This window comes from Nansenia antarctica (assembly GCF_963989245.1).
Source record: "Nansenia antarctica genome assembly, chromosome: 1".
In the NCBI taxonomy this organism is placed as follows: domain Eukaryota; kingdom Metazoa; phylum Chordata; class Actinopteri; order Argentiniformes; family Microstomatidae; genus Nansenia; species Nansenia antarctica.
The window spans coordinates 16,268,505-16,289,046 of NC_137674.1; the positions used below are offsets into that span (position 1 = coordinate 16,268,505).

The 20,542-nt window shown below is 44.9% G+C and overlaps 1 protein-coding gene across 1 annotated transcript in view; it reads left to right on the forward strand.

The window, feature by feature from the left end:
- The window catches only part of zcchc24 (zinc finger, CCHC domain containing 24), a 43,167-nt gene extending 24,009 nt beyond the window's left edge, over positions 1 to 19,158 (forward strand). Inside the window, exons 3-4 of the mRNA XM_080539588.1 lie at positions 11,389 to 11,553; positions 19,014 to 19,158. Of these exons, the coding sequence (XP_080395714.1) occupies positions 11,389 to 11,553; positions 19,014 to 19,127 (279 nt within the window). The 3' untranslated portion in view covers positions 19,128 to 19,158. The remainder of the gene's footprint in view (positions 1 to 11,388; positions 11,554 to 19,013) is intronic.
- The last annotated feature ends 1,384 nt before the right edge of the window (positions 19,159 to 20,542 follow it).

Consider the following 20,542-nt stretch of genomic DNA (forward strand, 5'->3'; position numbering starts at 1 on the left):
TATTGTTTTTCTGCTCTGACTCAAAATGAGGTTTCCTGAAAACTAGGGTTAGGGTTCCAGACATCCAAAAATGAGTCATGCAGTATATCTTAATAACCTTTTCATTTGTTGCTGTGAATAAATTGTGGTTTTATTCACCATAAATCAGAGGAATTTACATTTACAAATGTACTTGGAGCTTTTGGATAACGGCGTCTGGCCTTTATCCAAAGCTATCCAACAGCTCCAAGTACATTTGTCTAAGTAAGTGAATCACCTATCCATCAGTCATCGTAAGAAAAACAAATCTATGCTAGGACGAAGGAAGATATATATATATATATATATATATTTTTTTACAGTAGATAGACTGTACAGTAGGGATGTAGAGGCCTTTAGTAGGAACAGTCAAGATGGAGCCTGAAGAGAGAGGTAGTGACTCTGCAGTCTTGATGTAGCCTGAAGAGAGAGGTAGTGACTCTGCAGTCTTGATGTAGCCTGAAGAGAGAGGTAGTGACTCTGCAGTCTTGATGTAGCCTGAAGAGAGAGGTAGTGACTCTGCAGTCTTGACAGCAGTGGAATGCTCATGGGTTGACCATTGCTTGCAAGTAGGGAGGGGCTGTTCCCTTTTCTGCCCAGTAGACACCAGGCGGGGAGCCGGCCAGGAGTGTGTTGCAGTAGTCAAGGTGCCAGATCGCAAGTGTCTTGACCAAGAGTTGTGATTAGGGATGGGAATTGAGAACCGATTCCAGTTGAGAACCGGTAACAAATTGTTAAAACCGTCGGAATCGTACGCCTCCAAGGTTGGAGGCCGGCATGTTTTTTTGATGGTTGCGTGTTGCAAAACCTCATGCGCCATGACGTCAAACTCTGAGTCTGCACGTCGCCCATTGATACTTTGCGCTCCTTGCCAGATAGTGCTACCAATGTGTTAACGTTCTACACACAGACATTCTACACTGAGTTCAGAGACTCAAGAGATAATAAAACAGCTGCGTTGATGCTGAAAACGTGCGTAGGCCTACTTTTTTTCCACACCAAAGAATTTGCAGGAATCAATAAGGGAATCGATAAAGAATCAGATCGATAATGGCATCGGTATCACTAACATCTTAACAGTTCCAATCCCTAGTTGTGCTGCTTCTCTCGTGAGTAATGAATGTATCCTTCTGATGTTGTAGAAGAAGGATCTACAGGAGTGGGCTGTTGTTGTGATGTTCGCCACGCAGGATAAGTGCTTTTCAAGGATCACCCCAGGATTCTTGGCTGTCTGAGAGGAGGTCCCAGGAGAGTTCTGTGAAAGAGAAGTCTTGGAGAGGGCAGGCTTTCTCAGGGAAGAAGAGCAGCTCAGTCTTGTTCAGCTGAGTGTCATCTGTGTAGCAGTGGTAGGAGAAACTATGTGAGGAAATTACAGAGCCAAGAGATTTGGTATAGAGGGAGAACAGTAAGGGCCCTAGGACTAAGCCCTGGGGAACCCCAGTAGTGAGGGCTCGTGGAGAGAACAGAGATCCTGTAGTAAGTCTGTAATTCCTACCTAGCAACAATACTTTGATTGGATAAAAAATGACGCATCATAATATATTTTTGGGGGTGAATATAATCACACATGACACTCTATAATATTGACAATTGGGGTGACTTCTTTCACCCTCTGCACTACATGAGTTAAATGCATGTCTAAATATACTATATTATTTTTGCTATGCAGTATATATATATATATTATATATATACAGTATATATATATTATATATGTAGATATTCTATGTTACTATGAGTGTTTCTAAAGGTGAGGGAACTGGATGAACTAGAATGATCTTAAGTAAGTAATAAGCCTTACGCAAGGCTGTATGATCTCTTGCTACTTGATTCCTTTCAATACCAATGAATTGATCTGGAATACACTTGGTGGAATCCCTCTACCGTATCTCTGGTATTATTTGAAGGCTGGATGTATGTTCACAATAATTGGTCCCTGCCAACATGCCAACCTCGACTAGCAGTGAACTCTACGTGCCTAAGCAGAACACCCCTGCAGCACATTTCTCTCGTCCTGTTGGTTCAACTGCAAATGTTTGATTCTATTATTCTATTTTGCAACCCTTTTCCATCGACTATAACAGACACTATTATTCAGAGAGACTCACAGTACAGTTTATTTCATAAAAGAGGCCCGAATATCACACCATATACTATGAACATGGCAATAAAACACCCTTCAAAACTGTGTGTTACTAACAAACAACACTAGAATGAAGTAGTGACTCCCATATAACCACATGACAGTGATCAGCTCAGTACCAAAGAAACCAACCGAATTATTAACGTTCTACTGTTACTAAAATAACTATCATGGAAAGTGTAGGAAATATCTCCCTGTCCTCCTGTCTTTAGGCTGGTTCAACTTGATCTAGGCTTTGATCTTTCAGTCGTCAGGCTTAAACCACATCCAGATTTTGGTGTTTCCTTGTGTCATTCACCAGACTGCTAGCTAAAACCACATGATACTGTAGTCATTAGAGGTCGTATTAGAAGTGCCAGGGCTAACGAGCTTAACCCAACAAAAGCACTGAGAGACTCCACTCCAAAAGTGTCTTTGTGGTGTTTCTGTGAATCGATATTTTTCTGAATCTGGGCCAAGATAAATACAGATTCTGGAGAGAGCGGGGAGAGAGTGAGTGCATACACACACACACACACACACACACACACACACACACACACACACACTACACCACACCATAACACAACGCATGCACGCACACACGCACACTGACACAGAGTTCGATCCAGGGTTGGTTTGGTCTTCTTGTGTTTCTCTGGGTGATCTCCTGTGGGATGAGTAGAGGCAGAGAGAGGGGCCTGGGCTCCCCCACAGTTCCTTTGTTTACACTGATGAGTTCCAGATGCTAGCGAGCGATCGGAGCGCTACGGAATGCCATGGAGCAGTCCATCAGTCCCAGGCCCGAATCAGCAACCCAGAATCAGGCCAGCACTGTCAGGAATATTGGGAAAACACCGTTTTAGCTTTGTAATAACCCCTGGAATATGATCCCGGGGCCAAAAAGTCTGTTTCAGAAAATGATTTATAAAAGATTAGTTTGCATTATGGAGGGCAAGTTTTTCCACATAAGAAAATGGGTCATCAATGTAATATCTTAAAGTATGGTATTTTGTGGAGGACAGTTGATCATGACCACATGATTATGAAAGAACACACACTTATTAGCCTTGCGTAATTGTTTGTAGAATACAGATGGATCGATTCCGTTAACTTCAAACGGATGTGTTTATATTATCCATTGATTAGATTTTTGCTTTTCTGCGTCTCAAGCTTAACACTGGCAACGTCAGTGTTAAGCACATTGGAAGGAGACATTGGAAGGAGACATTGGAAGGAGACATTGGCACATTGGAAGGAGATTGGAAGGAGACATTGGAAGGAGACATTGGAAGGAGACATTGGCACATTGGAAGGAGACATTGGAAGGAGATATTGGAAGGAGACATTGGAAGGAGACATTGGAAGGAGACATTGGAAGGAGGTTCTGTAATTCTCCTAGCTTGCTCCTCCTCAGTGAGGGTGTATTATCTCTGGGCGTCTTTCATCTTCCAGCCAGTCCCCATGCAGGGGGGATTGTCTTTAAAACACAGAGTGCAATTGTATCTGAGAGAGGGTAGATTTATCATTTTAACAGCACACCTGTTCCTCCTGTCACTTTCAGCCATGGCTACTTGTCTTTACCGGCATTATAAAGAGACAGCTGCACCCGCAAAAAGACCCGGAGAGAGGGAGAAAGAGGGAGAGAGAAAGTAGGGAGAGAAAAAGGAGAGAAAAACAAGAGAGAGTGAGAGAGAGAGAGACCCAGGAAACAGTGGCCTCATTTAGCTGGCAGTGCATGGTGGGATTGATAAAATAACCCCCAGAATGCACCTGGCTGAGGCTCTGGCACAGAGAGGGTCGAATAGCAGAGCAACGGAAACAGCCAATAAAGAGGAATTGGTTTTGTGGCCACGGTGACACAGCTGAGAGAGAGAGAGAGGGGGGGGGGGGGGTGACAGTGTCATTCTTGTGTGTGAGTCTGAAGCAAAGGCCATCTGCAGGCGCTGCTCTTGGCCCTGGGTCCTGACTGACTGCCTCTCTCCAGAAACGCCAGACAAAGATCCACTTGATTGCTCTGTGTCTGTGTTGTGATGTAATCTACTCAGAGCATGGATGGTAATGACATTATATAGAGGAATATAATGAATGAATGAATGAATGAATGAATGGTCTTTATTGTCATTGATATAGTACAGGTACCAAACAACGAAATTTGGGAGGTGGGGCTCCCCTGGTGCTAGGGAAAAAAACTAAAAACAAGAAGGGAAAAGAGCTGGTTTACATAAATAAAGGCTATGTACACTATCCACTATACTATACTATACAAATAAAACACTGTGCTGTACTCTATGCTATGCTATACCTATTCTAACATTTCCTATCTCTGAACCTTATGTACCCGAGGGTTGTCATATTGCACATAGTGTTATTGCACATTCATTTAAAGTGTCGCAGTTTGCAGGTTTGAAATGTTCACAGTTGTGTTTCAGTATTGCACTTGATTTCAATCTAGTAGCTGCCATCAAATTGTCTAGATTGTCCAGGGCCTAGAAACTAGGTCTTTGCTGTGTTCAGGGCCTGAATGGCCCTGGGGTAGAAGCTGAGCTTCAGTCTGTTTGTCCTTGCGAACATGGTCCTGAACCGCCTGTCCGAGGGCAGCCGAGCAAAGTGTTCGTACCCAGGGTGGGATGGGATTTTTAAACCTACGTTAGAAACCTACGTTTTTAAACCTACGTTAGAGACTGTGAGAGAAATGTTTGTGCATTGGGATGTGCTGAAGCAATGAGACACATCACAACATGTGTTATCTGTTTAAGACTGAACATAATCCATGGTAGCGTCTCTCAGGTATGTGACAACAAACACAACCAGTTACATTGTTCTGGTTAGTGCTTCCGATGTCTCACTTGTAACAACATCCCACCAGCTTTCAACCACAGAGATGGGAATGTGAACTGATCTTGCCGTAATACACACCATCATAGTCATAGTCATAGTCAATTTATTGAAACATGCACCAAACTACACCGGGTTAGGGTGCCCTGGGCGCGGACTCTAAACAACAGAGAAAAGAACATAGCACAGCAAGACGAGTAAGGTCTGTATCCCATATACAGTATCAATCCTGTGTCAAGATACTGTAGATGAGCGGGCATTGTTTTCATTGTTTTCATGTGCCAGTAGGCATGCGTGTCATTTTGAAGGTTTTCATCTGTAAACAAATTCAACAGAACTATGTTCATTGTATGGAGTCTGAATGAACGTGTACACTGTCTTGAGTTTTTCCTCTGTTGTGTGAATGGGATGCTGGTTTAATTTCTTTTCTGTTCTTGGAAACCACCTTTTCTAATGTTCCGGTGTGGAGGTCAGACATTTTGAGGTCTCTTTTTTCATTATTTAGCAACGGCTGAGTTACGTTTCCCAGCAGAAACAGGAGATTTCCAGATAGAGACCGGCGAAGTGGTTTCATGGGATTACTACCGGCCATTTTTAAAAGCCTCAAAAATGTTTCTTTCTTTGTCGTGCGACATGGGACAAAGAAACCACTGAAAGGCCTTGTAAGATTTGCATAGAAATTAGCAGATTCTGCCTAGCCTTCATTTCATGACTGGTTTTGTTATAGTTTAGTTACATTGATCAAGAGTGAATGGAGTTAGTCCTCATCACAGGTACAGCATCAGCTGCTCTGGTAATCTGAAACGCAGTTTGGTAATCTGTTCAGCAACAATCACACACATCTTCAATACAGTACAATATAATAACAACTAAACGTCATGATCAAAGTTAGGTCATCTGATTAGAATATGTGGTTTAGAGGGCAGTTTTGGAGGTTTGGGTTTTCGGGCGGGGTTTGAACACAGGTCTTCTATGCGGAAGACACAAGTGTCTGCCATTAGGCCAAGAGGACATCCTCACAGACTGAGAGTGACATGCAGGGGTTTCAAATCACCTCCACTACACTGACAGGTATAAACAACTCATCTCACGCGTCTTTTGGAGGTCTGGAGAATTTTTAGAGCCCTTCTGGCTTGGATTGAACTGGACAGAGTGATCGGAGAATGCGACACACACACGCAATTTCATTGGATGTTCCATTCCATTAATCTCTCCCACATGCCTGCAGAACGGTTGCTCGCTCTCATGCGCGTTGTCCGGGTAGGACTGCAACATTGAAGAAAATGCAAGAAAACCCGAAGGTCCGCCATGGGTATTTGATTGGTTTAACGTGTCACTCGTTTCAAATGGGTAGCTACATTCTGCAAAGGATTTCGGCACTCAACCAGGTTAGCCTCAAAGTAACAGTAATTGTCAACTGTCAACTGTGAAAGAAGCTGTTCTGGAGCCTGCTGGTACGGCACCTGAAGATCCTGTGCTTCCTGAGTCTCTTCGGTCACGTTCTCAGACATGAAAGTCCGAATCATGACTTGGAGCAAGTGGATGAGATTGCAACATGGATGATCTAGACTAGATGATTGTGAGTGAAGATATTATCAAAGCGGACGGGAATATCTTCACTCCACGATCATCTAATCTAGTCTGGCGCCTGCACCGTCTGTTGTTCTTCCTGCACACAGGTACAAATATCCAGGATCCAGCAGCGTCGTCGGGCTCGCGCAAACAAACCCGGCGAATGTTTTACTTGCTCCGGGCAAGTGAAAAAGCGTTACTGTCGAACCCTGCCACTAGTTGTTGAACTAGAAATTTGATCGAGTGCAAAGATATAGGCCTAACATTTTTCTTTACTCTCATGGCTGATTAAGGGTTAGAAGTCCCTGCAGTCCTCTGGGTTACTGGTCAGCCTTTCAGGTGAATGAAGAAACTGTATGATGTTGCTGTGACATTCCCCCAGATCCCATCTCCTTCTCTGTATCTCTATGTTCTATCGAGTGCTTTTCTAACCTAATTACGGCACCGTGGTGTTTGTGCCCCTCGAACCTGCGTTTCTGCCCCAAGTTCTTCACATTCCCTCTCATTATGTTGAGTCCGATGTGTCGCAATTGCGGCCTCAGCTAAAGTTGGGTGGTGGACTGTTTTACCATTCCTCTCTCACTTTCTTTCTCTCGCTCTCTCTCTCTCTCTCTCTCTCTCTCTCTCTCTCTCTCTCTCTCTCTCTCTCTCTCTCTCTCTCTCTCTCTCTCTCTCAACTACTATGGCTTAATTCAAAGCAGAGCAGCGTTTTTACAAACGAAATCTCAAGTGTTTCTCTCTTATTCGCCCCTATGGAGGGCATCTGCTTTTGATTTCCTCCCCCCTCCTCTCCCTCTCCTCCCTTTCCCTCCCCTCTCTGCAGTCCGGGAGGGCTGGATTGGAGGGACCCTCCCCAGCTGGCCCTGATGACTGTAGGCCTGTGGCATTTGCGGTGTGTGTGTGTGTGTGTGTGTGTGTGTGTGTGTGTGTGTGTGTGTGTGTGTGTGTGTGCGTGTGTGTGTGTGTGTGTGTGTGTGTAAGGTGGTTCTGGCAGTAGATCTGCAGGCCCCCTTCTCTATCCTCAGGGAGCACAACTGGAGGGAGAGGAAGTGAATGTTTTACATCCAGCTCTCTCTCTCTCTCTCTCCCTCAACCTCTCTCTCTCCCTCAACCTCTCTCTCTCCCTCAACCTCTCTCTCTCCCTCAACCTCTCTCTCTCCCTCAACCCCTCTCCCTCTCTCTCCCTCTGTGTCTGTCGAAGGTGATGATGATGATGATGATGGTCTGTGTGTGTGTGCTGGCTGGAGGGCGTACATGTTTCTGAAGAATGTGACCTAATGGGGATGTGTGTGTGTGTGTGTGTGTGTGTGTGTGTCTGTGTGTGTGAGAGAGATTGTGTGTGATGACACTGCTGCGCTGCGGTTCGCAGGACGTGGTTGACCGGTCACGGCGGTGTTGTGAAACTCTCTCCTCGAGAGGACAGTCAGTCCGATCCCTCTAAACACACTGACCCTTATCTCAGCACACGAGGGTCCGGCCTACTGAGCATAAACAAACATTGACTCTGTACAACCCCCGGCGCCGAAGATGTGAAACAGCAAACACAAAGGCGTCTTCGATGCGGCGGCGGACATTATCAATAGGCCCTGTCTATTTCAAAACCTTTGTTTTCGCTCAACAGGCACCCGAAAAGGCCTTAATGGGGTTAGATATGTCCATGTCCCTATCACGCGGGGCTGAGAGTGGACGGTTGTATTTACAGAGTGTTGGACACCAATGAGTGAACCACCAATGTCAATATGCACCCCGAACACACACACACACACACGCACGCACATAAGAACACACACAAGAACACACACACACACACACACCCTGGGAGAGCAGCATGTAGGTTACGCCCTTGTCAGCTGATTTTGCAGTTGATTGTCGCAAGGCTACAGTTGTAAGGCTGCAGCCAGGACACACACACACGCACGCACAAACACACACGTGATTTGCCTTAACTCCATCATAGGTGGCACAAAGGTCTTTTGATCCATTCATGGAAACCAAATTGTCTGTCGAACCATTAATGGAAACCAGGATGTGTCATGCATGTAACGACTTCACATCAAAACAAATGTCTTCAAATGTCCTCCTGACCTGATCATAAGAAACAAGCTGTCCCCAAACATTTTGGAATTCTGTGATCCCCATCAGGGAAACAGCAACGAAGCTTCTCCTTCCCTCAGAAGACCTCCGTATGAGGACATGGTAGTGAGGGCCTACAGATGCTTGTGGCATACTGCTCAGCTGGTCCGAAACAAGGCACAACAACAGAAATGGTTTTGTCAAGTCATTCCAAAGTGTGTTTATGTGTTCAAGTGACCAGAGGAATGTGCAAGACAACAATGAGACTAGACCTCATCTCCTCTTCCTGAGTTTCAGACCTCCATGACAGACTGAGACGTGTCTGTGTCTGTGTGTGTGTGTGTGTATTTGTGTCTGTGTCTGTGTCTGTGTCTGTGCGTCAGCCCAAGTCATTCACCCAAAATATGACTGTTGTTCCGTTACCGTGACAAACATGTGCCTCCAACGTGATTCTACACGTTCATGCCTTTGTGCTCCTGTCTCCCCCCTGCAGGCTGTGTGTGATCTTAACATATTTTCATGTTGATTAGGGAGTATGCTGTGCTGTCTGACCGCTGGTGTTAAATGGTTGATCAGGAATCCGTTCTGACCATGACCAGACCAGACCAGGTCAGGTCAGGTCAGGTCGCTGTAAACAGTGTCATGTGCATCTTATGGCACAGAGTCAGAGAGCTAGTTAACTTTTTCACATGGAGCACAGAGGAACCAATGATGTTACGGAGATGATGAGTGGCGTTTCTATGGTAGCGATAAATAGGGAGAGAAGAATACATATAAAAAAACGATCCTAACCATTTCAGTGAGAGATATAATGAATATGTCTAACCCTGTAAGACTACCAGAGAAACATCAAGGTACTCTTCACACGTGACAAATTAAAATGACAGCCCGTGCAGCGTTGGTTACACATCCATGGCTAAATCATCTCTTCCAAATAAAGTGTTACCATGCTACTGTCATTGTGACTGACGCGCTGGTGGTCACATGACCTCTTTAGTGCGTACGGACCCCAGCGCTAGGGGCCAGACCATGTCACTGTTTCCAGAAGCCTGCCTGCCTGCAGTGCTGTCACACTGTGAGTGATGCTGTGTTGACATTGTGTTGAGTCATCGTCGAAGTTGGACGATGGAGAACTCTAGTCTATCATAGTTAGCCTCGGCTAGCTGTGATGCTAAGCTCTGGCATAGCTCTGGACAGGACCAGACGCTGGTGATTACAGTTCACATTACTCACACGGGATGGACGAGAGGTTCACACACACCCCCCCCCCTCACCACACCCCCACACACTACTCCATACCCCAGCTCTTCTCTCAAAACCTGGAGCCAGCTTCTCTCTCTGTTGTGTCTGAAAACATTCCCTCTGGCTGAGGGGGTAGGCAGGACTGGTATAGGTTAGATTTCATCTGGATAAGCGAGGAGAGAGGAGAGAGAGCCCGCTCTTTTGTTGAACTCTTTTGGAGACGTTGCCCTCTATGGAAGTACCCCCCAACTGTAATGGATGGCGTTGGTTTACATACTATTGAGTCAGAGTAGAATAGCATGCCAAACTCTCTGTGTGTCACAAAGTTGTTTGTGGAGATCATATATCTTGTCTATTTCACGCATAGCTTCTGAGGCTAAAGTAAGCACTAGATGATTAGTTAGTCAGACAATTCACTTATCAGTCCTCGTCTCCCATCCAAAACCTCCAACAATCACTGTGTTGATAATCAAACACGCTCTTAGACCCATCCAGATGACTTCTTTTCCGCTAGTTTTATTTTAGTACATTGTGATTTGCAGCGTAAATACTCCGATGTGACGCGGTTTAGACAACGCCAGTGAGGTTCTCTAATTGGGTTTGTTTTGGCCGGACGGTGTAAAGCTCTGTGATTTACCCCTGCGATGACATCAATCCTACGTTTGCTTGTGACACCCTTGGGGGACATTTTTGGACTTACGCCCCTTCGCTGTTGTAGAGGCCTAGAAAACGCTGCCAGGCAGCATGAGCTCACGGTCGAGGCCCCGCCCTAAAATACGGCCCTCCCGTGAGCGCCAGGAGGGGCTGACATCACTGCTTGTATCATCTCCCACATTCTAGTTGAAGGAATATATTATACAGCTATAATGACAGTGAACATTCATGATACAACAACACTAGACTTGACATAATGGTCTTTAAAGGGATTAGTTCACCTAAATTACACAATCACATATGTGGGTCCTTACCCTGAAAGGAGTCTATGGACCAAGATAGACTTCAAAACACGCTTGTTTATCTGGCCACTGTCACTAACTGCTAACGGTTAGCCTTTTTATTTATTTTTTTACCAAAAACCAATGGAAGTCAATGGTACTTAAATTAGCATGTTTGAAATGTCCTGCCCAAACCTCTGAAAAAACTCACTGGCTTGATTTAAATCACTTTGAAATGATTTGAGCATGAGATTTCAACTATGCTAATGTCCATTCGTTATTGTTTGCTATAACTATGCTACAGCGCCCAGAAAACAGAACCGAATATGGATTGAAGTCTGTCCTGGTCCATCGACTCCTTTAAGAAATCGAATATGGAATTCTGCTAACTGTTGGGTGCACTATCCCTTTAACTTGTGTTTCAGGTAATGCAAACGTTTCCAGGCCTGTCCGTGTTCCCTCTCTGCTGCATTACAAAACAATGTTGAACCTCATAGACTGTATGTAGTCTATGTTATAACAGTAATGACTTATCCATGGCTTACTCTACATTTCTACCAGATGACCATCTCTCCCTTGTGTCCTCAGGCTCGGCCTAAAGGTGAGGGACTGACTCCGTACCAGGGGAAGAAGAGGTGCTTCGGAGAGTACAAATGTCCCAAGTGTAAGAGGAAGTGGATGAGTGGAAACTCCTGGGCCAACATGGGGCAAGAATGTATCAAGTGCCATATCAACGTCTACCCGCACAAGCAGGTACTGTTCTAGAATCACTACTGACGTGGCCCGGGGTGGTCCGCTGGTCCTGGGGTGGTCCAGTGGTCTAGCACCATGGCCTGGGGTGGTCCAGTGGTCCTGGAGTGGTCCAGTGGTCCTGGGGTGGTCAAGTGGTCTAGCACCATGGCCTGGGGTGGTCCAGTGGTCCTGGGGTGGTCCAGTGGTCTAGCACCATGGCCTAGGGTGGTCCGGTGGTCTAGCACCATGGTCTGGGGTGGTCCAGTGGTCTAGCACCATGGTCTGGGGTGGTCCAGTGGTCTAGCACCATGACCTGGGGTGGTCCGGTGGTCTAGCACCATGGCCTGGGGTGGTCCGGTAGTCTAGCACCATGGCCATTGGTGGTCCGGTGGTCTAGTACCATGGCCATTGGTGGTCCGATGGTCTAGCACCATGGCCATTGGTGGTCCGGTGGTCTAGCACCATTATCTTGTGTCATCCGGTGGTCTAGCACCATGGCCTAAGGAATATGAATATGAATATGGGGGAAATAGCTGTTTGTCAGCCTCTTGTTTAGACCCTGGTACTGTTTACCCGGTGGCAAAGCTCAAACAGTTTCTGATTGGGGTGGCTGGGGTCCCTACTAATCCTGAGGGCTTTTCTGACACACCGGTCCTTGTAGGTGTCATGGATGGAGGCTCACATCCTCTGATCTTCTCAGCTGTCCGCACTACCTTTTGCAGCGCTTTGCGGTTTTGGGCAGTGCAGTTCCCTTATCAGGCAGTGATGCCTCCTGTCAGGATGCTCTCGGTTGTGCCTCTGAAGAAGGCCCCTAGGATCTTGGGCCCTAAGCCGAACAGTTTCAGCTACCTGAGATGGAAGAGGCGACGTTGTGCTTTTTTCACCACCTGGTTGGTGTGTTCATTCCAGATGAGGTCATTGGTGATGTGAACCTGCAGGAACTTGATGCTGTTGACTCTCCACACCAGACTCGTTGATAGTGATGGGGTCTTGTGCCTGTCTCCTCTTCCTGAAGTCCACCCCCAGCTCCTTGTCGCCGTTGAGAGACCTCACTCCTTGTCGCCCTCGGTGATCAGGCCCATCACTGTTGTGTCGTCGGCGAACTTGATCGCTGTGTTGGAGCTGTGAGTGGCTACGCAGTCGTGGGTGTACAGGGAGTAGAGGAGGGTGGCTTAGTACACAGCCTTGGGGGGCTTCTGTGCTGATGGTCAGAGGGGCGGAGGTCTTAAAACCCATCTTCACCAGTTGTTTACGGTCCCACAGGAAGTCCAGGATCCAGTTGCATATGCTGGGGTTGATGCCTAGGTGCCTGAGCTTGCTGTCGAGTCTGGAGGGGACTGGATTGCTGAATGCTGAATTGTAGTCTACAAACAGCATCCTCACATCAGAGTTTCTTTTGTTTCTCTTCTCGTGGGCTCTAATCTGGCCCATGCCCTGCTGACATACCCTCTCCTCCTCTTCTCCTCCTTACTTCCTGTCTTCCACCACCATGTCTGTCCAATAAAACGGAATTTAAAAATACGGTGAAAAATAACCTTTAAAAAAGAATCACTACTGACATCGTTGGACTAATGTCCACGCATCTCAGTGGAACAGTTATGTAGACTGTATATAGACCATTATATCAAAAGTAAAATTACCTGTTTTCTAATTGCGTATGAATGTTAAAACCATGAGTATAGAGTGTAGACTCTATCACTGTTTTGCTCAGTTGTTTGTCCTCATCATGGAAATGTAAATAAGGTTTGACTTGACTGTGACCTCAACGACCCCTCAGTCATGGATCTGGATGTCAATGTGGAGGAGATGGAGGGTGGTGGAGGGATGTTCTGCATTTGTTTTAATGGTGAAATAAGCAGCCATGGTTAATTGGGTCCAGATATCGAGAGTGCAATGTGGCTACATTAGAGGTCTCTGTGGCTGCTTATACTTTTGAGACTGATCCATCCATAAAGTTCAGATACTTCAAAGGCATTCGCGTCAATGGCAATAAAACAGCCTCGAATGAACTGCTCAACTAGCAAGACGTTGTATAACTATACAACTATGTCACCCCACTACTATTTATCATTGTTATGTTTTTGAAATAATCTTCATTTAATAACCTTGAAAAGGTATGTTTAAAATGGCAGTCCAGCCAACTGCAATCGCTCTTATTTCAGTTGCACACAGACCTCTGTGATAGAATTTATTGGGAAAACCATCACAATGATATACTGCTAATAACTAATAATATAACTACATTTGTCTGGAAAAGAGAGCATAACTGGCTGGCTGTGATAATATAATTCATGTATTCACTGAATATTCAGAAGGAAGGTGATGTAGGAATTAATTGATCACCTCATAAGTACATATCAGGACAGAGCACAGGAGAGTAGGAACGACATGTACTGCCAACGATTGTTTATAGTCATAGTAAGGTTTTTTTCCTCCTACAAAGGTAACCACAGTTACAACTACTGCTAGACTTCTGCATATTAACCATCCAAAACAAAGTAGGCTAGTTATCACATTACCTCTAGGTCCATGTCAACAAAATGCTTACTAGCTTCATACCTAAGTAAGATTTGATAGATAGATTAGATTACAAAATATGTGGAGGGAGCTGAAGCTTTGAGTTGCCACGCGCCAGCCTCGAAACCTTAAGGATTTGGAGAGGATCTGCAAAGAGGACTGGACCAAAATCCCACCTGAGATGTGCGCAAACCTGGGGCCGGATTCACCAAAGTGTTCTTAAGATAATTCTTAAGACAATTCTTAAGAAAAAATATAAGATGTTCCTAAGAATGTTCTTAAACGCTATTCACCATTTTTTTCTTAAGAATTGTCCTATGTCTTAAGAACTTCTTAGTTTTCTCACTTAAGAAGTTCTTAAGAAGTTCTTAGTTTTCTCACTTAAGAAGTTCTTAGATTTTGAACTGTGATTTTTACACCTCTGTGTCTCTCTCTCTCTCTCTTTTGAACTTATGATCTTACTTATGATTAATTAAGTAGTATACATAAAATACAACAACTGCCTCCTTGATTTACTTTCTGAGTACATTGTGGTGTAATCTAGGAATAGGCCTACATGTGACACAGGCTGAAAGGCCCATTTCAGTTATATCTCAAACATGCTTTATGTGATAGGCTACATTCACACAAAAGTACTCTGACCAACTTGAATTAACAAAATGTGTTAACACATTGTCTAGGGCTAAACTAAATATTAATAAAATCAAATAAATCCAAATAAAAACAAACAAACAAATAAATGCAATACAAAATTGTTCAAGTAAGACTTACCTTTCACTTTAGCTGCTTTAAGACAGGTGAGAGCTTCTCTTAAAGTTGAGAAGAAATTTGACAAGAAATCTAAGAACTTTGTTTTTTCGAGAATCTCATTTGTTCTTAAGTTGTTCTTAAGTTCTATCTTAGGAAAAATCTTAAGAAGAAAGTTAAGAAAAAACTAAAGAAAAGATAAGATTTTCTTCATGAATACCAAATCTTCTTAAGTTTTGTCTTAAGAACAAATTTTGTTCTTAAGAACAATTTTTTTCTTAAGAACGCTTTGTGAATCCGGGCCCTGGTGACCAACTACAAGAAACGTCTGACCTCTGTGCTTGCCAACGAGGGTTTCTCCTCCAAGTTCTTGTTTGTTGATATTCAGCCTCTCACTGTTCAAATAAACCTACCATTAAAATGAGAGACTGTTCATTTCTTTGTAAGTGGGAAAACTTACAAAGTCAGCAGGGGATCAAATACTTATTTCCCCCACTGTATAGTCAATGGTCAATTTGAGGAGAGAAGCATTTTAAGTTGAATAGCTATACATTTCCATGAATCCTACCCTTGACACAGTGTCCTCCTGAAGTGTTGATATACTTCCATTGCTTCTTTTTTATTACACAGATAGCAACTTTACGATGGTTGATAGGGTCCTGACTAATGGAAAACATACCATGTCAGCATTCCATTATGTTCATGCCTTCCAGTAACTAATTAAACTGACCCGGGATGCTAACCAACCGAGATAATCCATCCACCTGACAGGTGTGGCATATCCAGATGCTGATTAGACAGCATGATTATTGCACAGATGTGCCTTAGGCTGGTCACAATAAAAAGCCACTCAACAACAACAACAAAAAGCTGCGCAACTGGCATGCTAACTCCAGGAATGTCCAAAGGAGCTGTTGCCTGTGAATTGAATGTTAATTTCTCTAGTCATCTCCAAAATCGTTTCCAATTCCAATTCCAATTCTCGGAAACGCTTATGGTAGAGAAATGAACATTCAATTCACAGGCGACAGCTCTGGTGGACATTCCTGCCAGTTGCGCGCTCCCTCAAAACGTGTGACATCTGTGGCACTGTGCTGTGCCTCATAGAGGCCTCGTCATGTCATCTGCCTCGGTCTAAACGTGAATACAATATAATAAACCACAGCTTTCAGATGAGATCAGAAGAGAGTAGAGGTGTGAGATGGAATTCACTCTACTTCCCTTCAGATTTCAACACATACTTCCAATTCCACCTCATGAAAGAGATGTGCTGGGTCGCTCCACTTCTGGTCTGAACACCAGGACAGAGCACATGCCTACTCTGTTAGCAATTATGCTAAATTGGGCAGGAAAGAGGTATTTCAACACATAAACCACCTCTCTCAGAATTTTAGAACATAACAAAAAAAAATACAAAGAAAATGTGGGATAGTGCTTGGAGTTCTACTCCAGTCTACTACTTTAAAGGGATAATTTGCTGAAATAAGACACATTTATCTGACTTTCCTCATACCTGGTATGCTGGTGATCAAGTCAGATTGTTGTCTACCCTACCGATATCTAAGAGGTCATGTAAGATGTAGGACCGTGCTAGGACCTGATACAAATCAAATCAAATCAAAAGAGGATCCCATCATGTCACAACCACCATGAAAGGGCAGCATTCATTTACTGTACATTAAAGACAAAGTCAGATTTACTGTACAATGCTTCTGAACCAGTCTAGTGGATCCAGCTGGTGGGAAAAGTTTGTGTGTGTGTGTGTGTGTGTGTGTGTGTGTGTGTGTGTGAGTGTGTGTGTGTGTGTGTGTGTGTGTGTGTGTGTGTGTGTGTGTTGTGGCTCACACTGGCAGGCAAATTCCATGCATTTGCAATGTCACCCACTTAACATCCCCCTGTCAGCGTTTCAGACGGCCCGCTAACCTCCCACGTACTCTGCAGTCAGAGAGCCCTCACTCACCTTGCTGGGTGTCATAACTCATGGAAATGAATTACACATTCTGTATTTCCTTATCCCTCACATCGGTGTCTGATTCCCAACTTTGGCTTGAACTGTGACATTTCTCATGTCCTGAACAGTTCCTGAGCTGAGTCCTGAGTTCTACCTTTACCCCACCATACAACAGCAGGGCATCTCAAATCTAGGAGTCTTGCGAGACCTTCAATCTGTATGTGTGATATGACAATGAATCTTGGAAAATGTATAGTATAGCATATTTTCTAAAAAGTCCCATTCAATAAATATTGCGACAGTAAGAGAGGGGCCTGACACCAGGGGCCAGTTGCATAAACATAGACTAAGACTGGTCTAAGGCTTAGACTAGTTTTATATTCTCAGGTTAGACCAGTCTAATTAAGACTGCCTGTTGCATAAAAAATAAGACTGACATATTTTGAGGTTAGAAAGTTAGCCACCTTCCTCCCTGGCTAAGCTTGATTTAAGAGCTGTGTCGCGATGGGAACGAGTCAGGGCTAGTAGCTAGCTAACACTGTAACTCCAGCGCGGTAAACTACTACACTGGTTAAAACTGCTAAGCAGTATACTTTTCTCCACATGATACGCCTCCAATATACATACGTTTTCAGCAGATGAAAAGGGAGTTTATCGCTCATATCTGTTTCGGCCACCATGTTTTTTTTCTTCTGTCAAGTGTCTTATTTTACCTAGAATGCATTGCGTGACAGGCTATCTCAGTCTTACTTTAGTCACACATAGGCTAGCTTTATGCAACAGGAAAATGTTAGAGTCTAGCAAGACTGACTTAAAGTGAGATGTAAGTCTACGACTGGGTCTATCTTTATGCAACTGGCCCCAGGTTTCCAAACAAAAGGAATTTTCTCTAATGCGAAAACAACTTCTAATAGATTCTAATTCCTCTATATTGATAGGATTCCCCCTGTCTAGCCAGGCCCGATTTCCTCTTCTCCATAGCCACAGTATCAGCCTGTCAGGGCTGTCTCTAATAGACTATCAACTAATATTTCTATAAATGTTACCCTTAATGCTCTGTGTAATTCATACAGATTCAAGATATTTCTCTCTACCATAATGTAGCCTAGCCTATGTACTGTACAGCAACGCCCGCTTGTATATGTCGACCAGATTTCTGTGATCTGGAAGCATTGACACATGTTGCATCAATTCAACTAGACATGGACATGTAAGTTTCCACCCCCAACAAATAATTCCACTCTAGAGATCTTCTCAGCAGATGCTAGTTTTATATTTTTCCTCGCACACATCAGTGAGCCTCTAGGGAGGCGGTGGCAGACATGCTAGGGAGGCATATCCTTTCTTTGGCTCATGGCAACATGGTTTTTTCACCAGTTCTAAAAACCAATCTGAAGAATCCGATGTTTAAGAGACCCTCTGGAAGAAATAAAACTAACTTACAACAATGGGTGGGGAAACACAACGATTGTTGTGGGATTGTTTGAGTAACATCCAAAAATTGTTGGCACAGAGCGACATGTTCTCTCTCTCTCTCTCTCTCTCTCTCTCTCTCTCTCTCTCTCTCTCTCTCTCTCTCTCTCTCTCTCTCTCTCTCTCTCTCTCTCTCTCTCTCTCTCTCTCTCTCTCTCTCTCTCTCTCTCTCTGTGTCCTTCATACCATTTCCAAGAAGACCATTCCCAGAGTGGTGCATGTGGTATTTCCATACAGGTTGGAATCATCAGACTTTCTCTTTAATGTTGCACTGTGCACTGTGATTGAGAGAGAGAGAGAGATCTATGAGATTGGTTAGTCTGAGACCAATCATTCAAAGTAAACTCATGGTTTGGGAACGTTTTGTGGTTATTATTGTGGTCAAGCTGTTGGGAATAAAGCAGGGATGGGCTGAATCAAACCGTAAAACAAATTGCTGACAGAGTGTTGGGGTCACAGAGTTGTATATTATTATTGCTTTTTATTCAATGCGGTAGTTGGATGTATTTCTCTGTGCGTTTGTGACTCAGTGACTAATTTTCTCTCTTTCTCTCTCTCTCCCTCTCTCCCTCCCTCTCTCTCTCTCCCTCAACCTCTCTCTCCCTCCCTCCCTCCCTCCCTCTCCCTCTCTCTTCCTCCCTCTCCCTCTCTCTCCCTCTCTCTCCCTCTCTCTCTCTCCCTCCCTCTTCCTCCCTCTCTCTCTCTCTCTCTCTTTCCCTCCCTCTCTCTCTCTCCCTCCCTCAACCTCTCTCTCTCCCTCTCCCTCCTTCTCTCCCTCTCTCTCCCTCTCCAGCGTCCGTTAGAGAAGCCTGATGGTCTGGATGTGTCAGACCAGAGTAAGGAGCACCCCCAGCACCTGTGTGAGAAATGCAAAGTCCTGGGCTACTACTGTCGCCGTGTGCAATAACCCCCCTCCACCAGTGGAACCTAGTAGCTGACCCCCCTCACCCCTATCACCTGTCCCCCCCATCCCCTATCCCGTCTCCTCCTCGCCTCCCCTCCCTTAACCTGTCCCTCACCCACGCCTCCCCCGTCACCTATCCCTCACCCGTGCCTCCCCTATCACCCCCTGTCTCACCCCCTGCTTCCCCTATCACCCCCTGTCTCACCCCGTGCCCCCCCTATCACCCCCTGTCTCACCCCCTGTGTCCCCTATCACCTGTCTCACCCCTGCATCCCCCATCATCTGTTTCACCCCTGCCTCCCCCATCATCTGTCTCACCCCTGCCTCCCCCATCACCTGTCTCACCCCTACCTCCCCCATCATCTGTCTCACCCCTACCTCCCCCATCATCTGTCTCACCCCTGCCTCCCCCATCATCTGTCTCACCCCTACCTCCCCCATCATCTGTCTCACCCCTGCCTCCCCCATCATCTGTCTCACCCCTACCTCCCCCATCATCTGTCTCACCCCTGCCTCCCCCATCATCTGTCTCACCCCCTGCGTCCCCCATCACATGTCTCATCCCTACCTCCCCCCTTCACCTGTCCCTCCCACTGCCTGTCCCCACCCCCAGCACAGGTCTTAGTCATGTTGGTCCTCTTAAGAGTGGGAAACGCAATTCACAGACCTGTGTTTAGGACCCACCTCTCCACGAAGGAGTTTAATACCCACAAAGTGCTCTTAAAAAAAAGAAAAAAGAGTCAAGCCTTGCCAAAACCATAGCGTGTTCATCCATTCAATGCAAACAGGGCCCTGTGTGTTCCAAACCATGTAACCCCCATTTACCCTCAAATATGTGTGAGTGTGTGTGTCATAAGTGATCATTCATTGATGTCTGAGTCATAAAGGTGTTTTTTTAATGGATGATGTCACTGTCACTTTCAGTATTGTACCACCTGTACCGGTCCCGCTGGGGTCCCGCCTCACTATCTGGGGTGTGTTTGATTTTGTGTTTACAGAGTTCTGCCTTCGTTTTCCCTGCCAAGTGAAGTGTGTGTCCATGTGCTGAGTATTAGAACAGGGCTTCTTGTGATGGTAATGTAACGAAGGCTCGCCTGCCCCTGACACCGTTGCCATGTTTGGGGGTCAACCAGCGCATCTTATTAACTGTGAATTAACTGAGGGATAACGCACCATTCATCCCTAGCTAACCATGTGGCCTATTTATTTGTTGTAGTCTGTTGTGCAATTTGAAATCGATTTTTTTTAACTGGGACATATAAATATATATATTATATATGTGTGTATGTAGTATGTATGTGTGTGTATGAATATGAAACTGTTGCGTAACTGCCTCCCACTTGTCTTTTAGCAACTACTGTACAGTACTGTAGGTTAGAAATAGAACTGTTCCTAATTTTAGATCTAGCGCAGCAATG